This window comes from Gavialis gangeticus, unplaced genomic scaffold (genome assembly GCF_001723915.1).
Source record: "Gavialis gangeticus isolate Ggan-Ray unplaced genomic scaffold, GavGan_comp1, whole genome shotgun sequence".
NCBI classification, from domain to species: Eukaryota; Metazoa; Chordata; order Crocodylia; family Gavialidae; genus Gavialis; species Gavialis gangeticus.
Genome location: NW_017728995.1, coordinates 98,531 through 107,854, shown reverse-complemented (window position 1 = coordinate 107,854; position 9,324 = coordinate 98,531). Strand labels below are relative to the sequence as shown.

At 42.8% G+C, this 9,324-nt stretch overlaps 1 protein-coding gene across 2 annotated transcripts in view; it reads left to right on the top strand.

The window, feature by feature from the left end:
• The window catches only part of HLTF (helicase like transcription factor), a 62,856-nt gene that overhangs the window by 17,142 nt on the left and 36,390 nt on the right, over positions 1-9,324 (top strand). For both annotated transcript variants that reach the window (XR_002094993.1, XM_019503113.1), the window contains exons 10-15: positions 1,505-1,589; positions 3,145-3,224; positions 3,317-3,361; positions 3,976-4,062; positions 6,316-6,413; positions 8,437-8,580. Coding sequence is in view for 1 of the 2 variants with exons in the window: in XM_019503113.1 (XP_019358658.1) it covers positions 1,505-1,589; positions 3,145-3,224; positions 3,317-3,361; positions 3,976-4,062; positions 6,316-6,413; positions 8,437-8,580 (539 nt within the window). In the remaining variant the exon portion in view is untranslated. The remainder of the gene's footprint in view (positions 1-1,504; positions 1,590-3,144; positions 3,225-3,316; positions 3,362-3,975; positions 4,063-6,315; positions 6,414-8,436; positions 8,581-9,324) is intronic.

The following is a 9,324-nucleotide window of genomic DNA, read 5'->3' as shown; positions in this document are numbered from 1 at the left end:
GACAAGGTTCTTTGGGTGAATCTGATATCTTTTATTAGACCAACTTAAATAGTTGGAAAACAATTATTAAGCAAGCTTTTGGGTTGAAAAACCCTTCATCAGGCTAAGAAAGTTTCAGCTGTTGGTGCATGCTCTTTCTGGATGGAATGAAAAGACTTTTCATTAAAAATGTTAGGAAAAAAGTTCCTTAGCTTGATGAAGGGTTTTTGAACACGAAAGCTTGCTTAATAATTGTTTTCCAACTATTTAAGTTGGTCTAATAAAAGATATTAGATTCACCCAAAGAACCTTGTCTGCCTATGTCCTTAGACCAACACAGCTACAACCTACACCCCTGTATTATTGTCTGGTAGTTCATTATTTTATTTGCAGGATTTTATTATCAGAAATGGATGTTTTTAGTACATAACAGTTCTTATTTATGGTTGAAAAGCAGTTCCTGTTGTTAACACAGATTGGTAACTCATTCTGTTGCAACCCTAAACTATTCAGAACTAAGTTCAGAAAAAGCAAAGCTTCCAGAAGCCTGTCAATTTCAACCTGCAAAACAGGAACTTTGTCAAAAGGCAGTAGTATCATGTTGCTGCATCTATATTCTTTTTTTTTTTGGGGGGGGGGGGGGGGGGGGGGGGGGGGGGGGGGGGGGGGGGGGGGGGGGGGGGGGGGGGGGGGGGGGGGGGGGGGGGGGGGGGGGGGGGGGGGGGGGGGGGGGGGGGGGGCTGTTTTATCCTCTATTATATAATCTACAAGAACATTAGCAATTTTAGGTGCATGCTTTTTTAAGTATTAGTTTAGTTACGCTTTTCTAAAATTGTGTGTTGCAAGTTTTCTGTTTGTCTTGCTTGATTACTGCAAAACAGTTAACTTGTCATACAGCATTTCCTTTTTCTCCTGTTGTTTATTTCTTACATTACTACTTTGCTAGCGCTTTTATCTTTCAAAATTTGTGTATTCATTTCATTCCTCTCACTTGTATGAACTATTTGAAGCGTCTTTGCTTCTTTGTCCTCCTTTATTCTTTTTATGTATGCTATTTTTTTCCTACGATGTGCTGGTCTTTACACACACCAATGCAACATGCCTCATTCTGTTCTGTCCCTAATTGTGATTGGTTTTACACCAAGGTACTCTAGGGATCTCCAGTTAATCAGATATGGAGCTTGACACTCCATCATGTATCACTGTTTAGACTTACTTCCTTGTGCAGCTTTGTTGGGACTAATGTTGTTGCCTGTAAACTTTTTTGCATTCTCTTTCCTCATTTCTTGCAAGTTTTGTATTGGGAATTGTTATAGTAAACAGGTTTTGAGACCCACATCTATGACTGTCATCTTTTTGTGCTATAACTTTCTTTGTATTTATTCTATATTTACAATCCTGATTTTAAAATGTAAATGTAAATTAATTTGACCTTTTAAAGTCTGTACTTCTTAATTTTTTTTTCCTTCCAAACAACTGAATATTTTCCTTTTCATAACTGTTGCTCTCTCTTTAAAAAATAAAGATCACAACTGTAACTTGGAGTCCAGCACTTCTAGTGGAAAGAGTGAAACTGTTCAGGCACAACTGTCCAGTTTTTATCCAGAAAGGTAGGAACCTGGAACAATGTTTCTGCCTTATAAATGCCTGTTACATAACATTTGAAGGCAATTGGTAAGAAAGTAGAAGATGTTTTACACTAATTAGATTGAAGTAAGGATAACACACAGCTTCATCTTATCCACACAGCAAATGACTAGTGTCCTCTCCTTGTGCCCATGGTGAACTTTTTTTTCTGTAGAATGACTGTTGTCTATGTTTTGGAATTCTTCGAAACAAACAAACAAACAAACGGCAGCTGTCTTCCATTCTTGTCCTTAAGGCTGTTTTGGCACCTAATTTTTAATTAATTTTGTTACCTTAAAAAGTGAAAATTCCCTTTTTAAAAAAGTAAAGAGAAGTTATCTGCAGCAATGGTCCTTTTTCCCATGTGTTTTTTTGCAGATGTGCTACAGGTTACTATTGTTGCAAATGTATTATAGACTCTATTGTTGTGTGGGAGACATTAAACTCCTAACTGAGACTGAATAGTGTATTACAACAGGGTTAGGTATTTACTTTACAGCAAAGAATCAGGAAATTGGTATGACAGTTCTGACATTTTGCCAGTTCCCGGTTGGCTTTGTCTCAGATTGGAATGTACATTTTGCATGTGTTTTTTCTAAGAGAGGCAGCCTTTGAAGTGATTTTGTTGTATTGGGTCTTCCCAGCAAATAGCTTGTTCTTCTTGTGGGTCAACGTAAAGATCAGTAACATTAATTTTTTTAAAATGTTCTGTTAAGATTTTCTACCTGCCTTTTGAAGTAAATAGTATGTATTGTGGCTTAGTGGGTTTTTTATATTATATTATAATTTGATTTTTTTTTTTTTTTTTTTTAATTGTATGTTGTACTGTATTGGCTTGATTCCGAGACTGGCTTTTTTGTTGTTGTTTGTTTTTTTTTCCCCCTCATTTAACATGGAGTGGTGGTGGGGAAGAAGCCTCTTTGCTTGGAACTGAGTATGAGGCAGTGATGGAGCAGGCAGTTGCTCCTGCTTGGCTCTGGCTCCAACCCTGGTTTGGGGCCAAAGTCACAGCTACTGCCTATTTCCACTGCCACTGCACCTGCTGCTCTTCTCCATTCAGCCTACCCTGTGCTCATGCCCAGGGTCTACAGTGGGGATGGAGTCTGCCAGTGGTGCAGCACTAGTAGGGGGGATGGGTGGGGGTAGGAGAAGGGGGTGCAGGGATCTGAGGCTGTGGGAGTGGCAGGCACAAGGTGAGCAATGGAGCTCTGTTTCCTGCTCCAGCATGGTCTGCCCCCATACTGCCTACCCTCCACTGCCTCCTTTCCCGCTGTCTGCCCTGCTGCTACTGCTTTCCCTGCTGCAGTGGTGGTGATGATGACTTTAAGACAGTTCTCCAGTAATTAGTTTCTGTATGTGGAAAGTTATAACAAATGTGTACATTTTCCCTGTATCAAATCTAATTATTGCAGGGGTTGGCTTTAATTCAGGGTTGTCTTAGATTTGGGTGAATAAGGTGTATTTCTAAGATGTCTTTGTTTTTCAGTTTTAGCAGTCATAAAGAGGGGTATTGTTTGATTCTTAATTGTAATATTTTAGAACAAAAGCCAAGAAACCCAAGTATTCAGAAAGAAGTGATTCGGAAGAATCAGAAGAGTGGCTGCCACAAGAAACAGGAAGTAAGATGCACTTGATTTTGTTCTAATGTAATTTATTTAATTGCTATCATTGCTTTGTTTTTTAAGTATTCAGACACAATCTTTCTTTTCAGTCAAAACTAAAAAGGATCTCCCTACAACCAGGAAAAGAAGTAAAGGTATGGTTCTTGGCTGGAGATAGAGAGATTTTTTTTTTCCCTTATAATTTCTGTTAAAAAGCTATGATATGTTTTATGTACATTAGGCCTGTTTCCTGTGAAGAAATTTGTTATAAATGTTGTAGTGCAAATCCTGTAGGCTTATGCACAGCTCGGTTGAACCAATTCTATGTATAAGGTAAAATTTGCCTATTAGTTGACCCTTGTTAACTGCTTATTAAGAAGAAACTTGCTGAATTAATTTATGAGCAAGCCTAGAGATGGACTGCTTTATCTGTAAGTCGGAGAGTAGGGCAGTTCTCTGGGTGGGGAGGGAGCTCTGCTTTTTTGCTGTCTGCTCCCAACACACAAACACCAGAAGCCAAGGCTCTGTTACTTTACCTCTGGGACTTAAGCTTGACTCTAGCTTAGTGAAGATTATTTTACCTGCTTTCCTGTCACCAGGAGCCTTGCATTTCTTTCTATCCAGTGATCTAGCTTTAGCAGGAGTTCCATGTTAGTCACACTTTATTATATGGGTATCTTGTTAAAATCGCTTAGGAAACCATTTGTTTTGTTAACAAATTTGATGTTACTTATGATATGTCTAATGTTCCATTGTGATCTTCTGGCAGCTTCTTGTAATTTTCAAGAAGATACAGGCTTTGCATCTGCCCTTGCAGCTCCATCTCCTGCATTAAAAAAGAAAGCAAAGCAAAAAGGTAACAAAGAAGTAAATATAAGTATTATGGGCATGTCCAGATGAGCGCGCACATGCCTTTTGCAGTGTCTGAGACCCCTTTGAGGTGCTGCAAGATGCAAGCTGGGAACAAAAAGCTGTTCCCCATGCTACATATTTGCAGCATGGGGGCAAAATTTGATACCTGGATATCCAGATACCAAAAAATGCTGAGGGGGGAGAAAGTAGGGCAGACAGTGCCCTGAGGCAACTGGAGGCTCAGTCTTGCATAGAGACACTCTGGTAGCCAGCTGAGGGTACTGAGGGTGCGGGGGGACTATGGAGGAGGGATGGGGGCCAGCTTGGGAGGCATGGGTCCCTTGCCTGCTCCAGCCCCCCTACTGACCCCCATGACTGGACCCAGCCTCCTGCACCACCCACAGCTTACCAACAGCGGCATTTGGGGCCTCGTGGCACAACCCCCCCCCCCCGTGTGGCATGGGGGGCAGCATGGCTTATCGCAAGCTGCCTGGCACCCATGCTGCCTCTGCAACACTGTAGCTGCGGCTTGGCTCAGCGTGGTGCTGCGTGCTTCTGGGCAGTTATGGGCTGTCACTCGTGGGGACCTGGCCTGGCACCACAGGCGGTCCCCACGAATGGTGTGAGGCCCTGGATGACTGCTCAGAGCTGCCCAAGAGCATGTGGTGACGGGCCACAGCCACATGGTGTGGCAGATGTAGTGTGGGTGCCAGGCAGAGCTGGGCTGGAAGCAAGCGGTGGGGGGGGGAAGGCTGAAGGTGGGGGGGATAAGCTGTGGTCCCTGTTGGTGGAGAGCAGTCTGAGCTGGGGGGGGAGGCTGTGCCCTGTGGGGGGCAGGTGACCCACCCATCCTGAGCAGTTGCCCGTATACCCTCCCACACCCACATTCGCCCCCCACAATCCACCCATAAACCCCTTACCCACAAAGGGACTGGGGCGGGGAGCAAGCTGTGGGTTGAAAGTGAGGGGCAAGGCCAGGGGCAGGGCACTGGCATGTTAGTACTGCTCAGCGCAGCACATCCTGGTCAGTGAAGGGGACGGGCAGCTCTGACTTTTCCATGATTTAAAAAAAAGTTAAAAGTATATGCCAAACTGTATAGATATTTAGAATTTATTTTATTATGGTGACAGAGGCACTGGTAGGCTTCCAAATTGCTTTAAATTGTAAGTATATCAATAAAACACTGCCCAACTGCTTTGCACTCTCTCCTGAACTGATTATCTATCTCTGTAGATATCTCTATCTCTGTATATAAAATCAGTTTTTAAATGGGGAACACCAGAATTCCTGCTAGTGAGGCAGGTGGCAGGACGCAGGCAGAGGAGCCTGCTCAGAGCTGGCACCCAGGACCCACTTGGGGCCAGGAGGACATACTTTGACAGTTCAAAGCCTGCTGCCACACTCGGAACATCTTCCCAGTGATAGCTTCCCAGATGGCTGGGCAGCGGCACACATGGCAGCAGTGCCGTACAAAGGTCAGCTGTGCAGCCACAGCCCACTGGCAGCTGGCTCAGAGGTGCAGATGCTTCTACTGGCCGTGCAGTCCCCATCTGGGTCTGGCAGGCATGCAGCCTTGGGGTCACATGCTGCCACAGGTGGCAGCAGGTCACAGCCAGGCAGTAGGCCCTACTGCCAGACTGCTGCAGTGGGTAGAGGGTACAGGGAACTCTCAGGGCTGCTTCAGCAGTCCATCTGGCACAAGGAGTAGTGTCCCCAGATATCCATTGGCCAGGCCCCAGAAGCTCCTTTGAGCAAGTATCCCTGAACTACTTGCCAGGGCAGCTTTTTGTACTGCTGCGGCTAGCACAAGGCAGCTTTTTATGCTGCGGCTCTAGCACCCCCTGGCTGCAGATCCAGGAAGAGCTGGGCAGGGTTATTTTGCCCCAAGTGGTACAGTTTGCCCCACACCAAAATGCGTGTCTGGGCCCGTATGCTGAGGCAAAAAGCCTCAGCTCAAATTTGTGGCATTTCTATTTGAGCTGCTGCAAGCGCATGTGCCTGCATGTGTGGAGGTGCCCTATGAGTTCATTTCTTTTTGAACTGAAACATTATGTAGAGTTTATCACCTACTGCTTATATTACTGTGAACCTTCAGTTATCTGAAATTGATTAAGGGGTAATTTTTTCATGAAGACCTTTGCACAGGACTTCAGGAAACTGTTTACATTTTTGAGCTGCTTATTTTATAATAATCTTTAAAAAATAAACCATTCTGGTAACCAGTTCTATTGCTAAACGTTACTTTTGTTTTTTCAGGTACTTCTAGCATTCAGTTGGCTAAGAGAGATGATTCTGAAGGAGGACCGAGAACAACACTAATCATATGTCCGCTGTCTGTTTTAAGCAACTGGATTGTAGGTTTTGCATGATGTTGATTCTTTAATATTGGGCAGTTATGGGGTAACATGCAGTAATAGTAACAATACAGAAGTCTTGCTTCAGTAATGGGACTTCTACAAGCAGTTTTTTAAATACTAAAAAATAAATAAGGATGTAATGAATATAATTTGTTCTTTTTGATTGTGTGCCACTTATTTCATGTCCACTTAAAGGTGGTCATTTTAGCACTGATATGGCTAGGTCAGCTCTGGGAGAAACTCGGGTGACTGCCTGCCCTTGTTGCAAAAGTAGGGCTATTATTCATTACAAAAAAACAAAAAAACCCCAAAATGTTATTGGTGTATCACGTCTTTATCTGGAAGTGTTTTGTCAACTGTTGATACAAAACTAAGATAACTAGAATTGAAGAGAGAAGATAGAAATATTTCATTCTTTGTTTGTTTATCTTGTACATCTAAGTAAGACCTCTGGTGAATACTTCAGGGCCAGTCTACCAGTCCTTTGGGAAGTCCAGGGCAGACTCAAGATACATGCAGGTCCTTGACTGGCTGGAGTGGGCCCCAGATGTGGCCTGCGGGTAATCCATGGAACCCCCACTTTCTGGATTCCAGATCCAGTGCCCAATCGGTCTTTGTGTGTTTGTGTGACTTGTACATCTAAGAAGGACCTTTTTAAAGATGCAGCTCATTAGAAGTCTTAGTAAATGTGTTCCCTGGAACTTTGTCATCAATGAATTGGACTTTCTGGGAATAATTTTTTCCTAAGAGAACTTCTATGACAAACTCTTAAATGTAACCATGTATTTCAAATGAACTCTCTCTCTTTATCAAAACAAACACAGGGGACACATTGTTTTTATAATTAATAATTTGTCCCACAATTGTACAGTCATTGATACTTAAATTTTTTTATACAGATCACAACGTTCTGCTGTCTGCAACATAGTAATTGCTAAAAACGCCTCTAATTAATATGTGTAGTTAAAGTGATAATTTAGCACAGGTGCAATAGTAGGAAGTAAATGAAATTGAAATTTACCTCCTACACACTAAACTTTTTCTAGACTTAATTGTTATTGAGATTTAACTTATTGTAGGTATTAACCCTTTTTGTCCACAGTATTTTCCTTGTGCCTGTGAATCAGGAGGCAAAACATATGGAAAGGAAAATTTAAAGTGACAAATGTGGTCTGTCTATCCTACTAGAAGAGGTGCACAAATGATGAAAAACGGATTTTTGAAATCCTTTAATTTTAATAAAATGTAGTAGTGACAGAACAAGAAATGTAACTCAACCTTGTTTTTCAGTTTCTTCTTTTTTTTTTTTTTTTTAAGGACATAAAGCTACAACACATTTCAGAATAAAAGTTAGAAAAGTCTTCCATTTGGCTCCGTACATTGTTGCTTTTGACTGAATGTGGCTTGCCTCTGTTTTGACTTACAGCAAAGGTGTCAAACTCATTTGGTCCTGTGGGCCATGTGAATAGTGCAGGGCCAATCTACCAGTCTTCTGGCTAGTCCAGGGCAGACTATGTACATGCAGGTCCTTGACTGACTGCAGGGGGCCCCAGATCTGGCTTGTGGGGAACTCATGGAGCCCCCATTTTCTGCATTTCAGATCTGGTGCCCACTCTGGCTGGTCCTGGATTGCCACGTGGGGCGCTCCCTAGGACCCATGCTGTGTGCCTCCCTTCCCACGTCAGTCAGAGTGGGTGCCATGTGTAGCTTGCGATGGGAACAGGCTGGAGCAGGCACTGCGGGTGCTGAGTCCAACGTGTGGGTAGGGTTCTGGACTGGCCCCATGCAGGGCCAGCACTGGGGGCGAGATGATGTGGCTGGTTCTGTTGCAGCTACTGTTCTTTACCTCTTCAACTACAGGACATCTAGTTGCATGTTTTTGTTGTGTGGCTCTCCAATATTCTACTATTGGCAGTTTGTAGTTTGCCATAGAGCTGGAATGCCGTTTTTCTTCTAACCCTACCTGAGAGAACACAGAGTAACACAGTATTTAATAACCTTTTGATTGCTTATCTTTCAGGAGCAGCTTGAACAACACATCAGCCCTGAAGTTCACTTAAACGTTTATGTTTATTACGGACCTGACCGCAGCAAAGACCCAGCACTTCTTTCAAGACAAGACATTGTACTGACAACCTACAACATTTTAGCCAGTGATTACGGAGTAAGTGAAGTACAAAAATTATTGGTAAGATGTGGTGGGTCAGGTTGTTTAAATCGGATTCTCTTGTTTCTTCCCCTATTTGTTCTCAATCCTAATAGGCACTGCTCATGCTGCTCACTGAATGAAGAAGGCGTTTTGAGGAAAAAATACCATGTGACTATGCAGTTAAAGATGATTTAGCTGCACTTGTCAAAAATTTTCTAGGCCAGAACACTTTAAGGTGGAATTTCCCAGATGTGTGTGTTTGTTTTTTGGATGCTTGGCATTGCAGCCTAATAGTGTGGACAACTTGGAGCCCTTTCAAATCAAAAGGGCAGCTGCTGTTGTGTTCCAACTGTTATGTGTAAATGACGTGAAAAAACTGAAATGCAGCAGAAGGGCTCTAACTTGAACATTCCTTCATCCGTGTTTAAAGTTGAAGTGGTTTTGTTGCATTTGAATCATTCTCGGCTTGTTCACACACAATTAGAATTTACCAGTTGCTACCCTTTAGAAAAGCTTCCCTTCTGAAAGGGCGGCTTCAAGCATTGCTGTATTCACATCCTTAGTAATGATATTTTCACATAATCCAGGTGTCAAGTTTCCCAAGTTTGTTTGTTTTTTAAAATAGCAAACGGTAAAAATGTTCTGTCCTGTGGTGGCCTGCTGATGTTTACATGGGTCATCAGCAAAGTTGGGATCTCTCTGTCACTGTGCAGCTTCTTGCACAATTGGAATTACTGATAGCAGTAATTGGTTGTCATT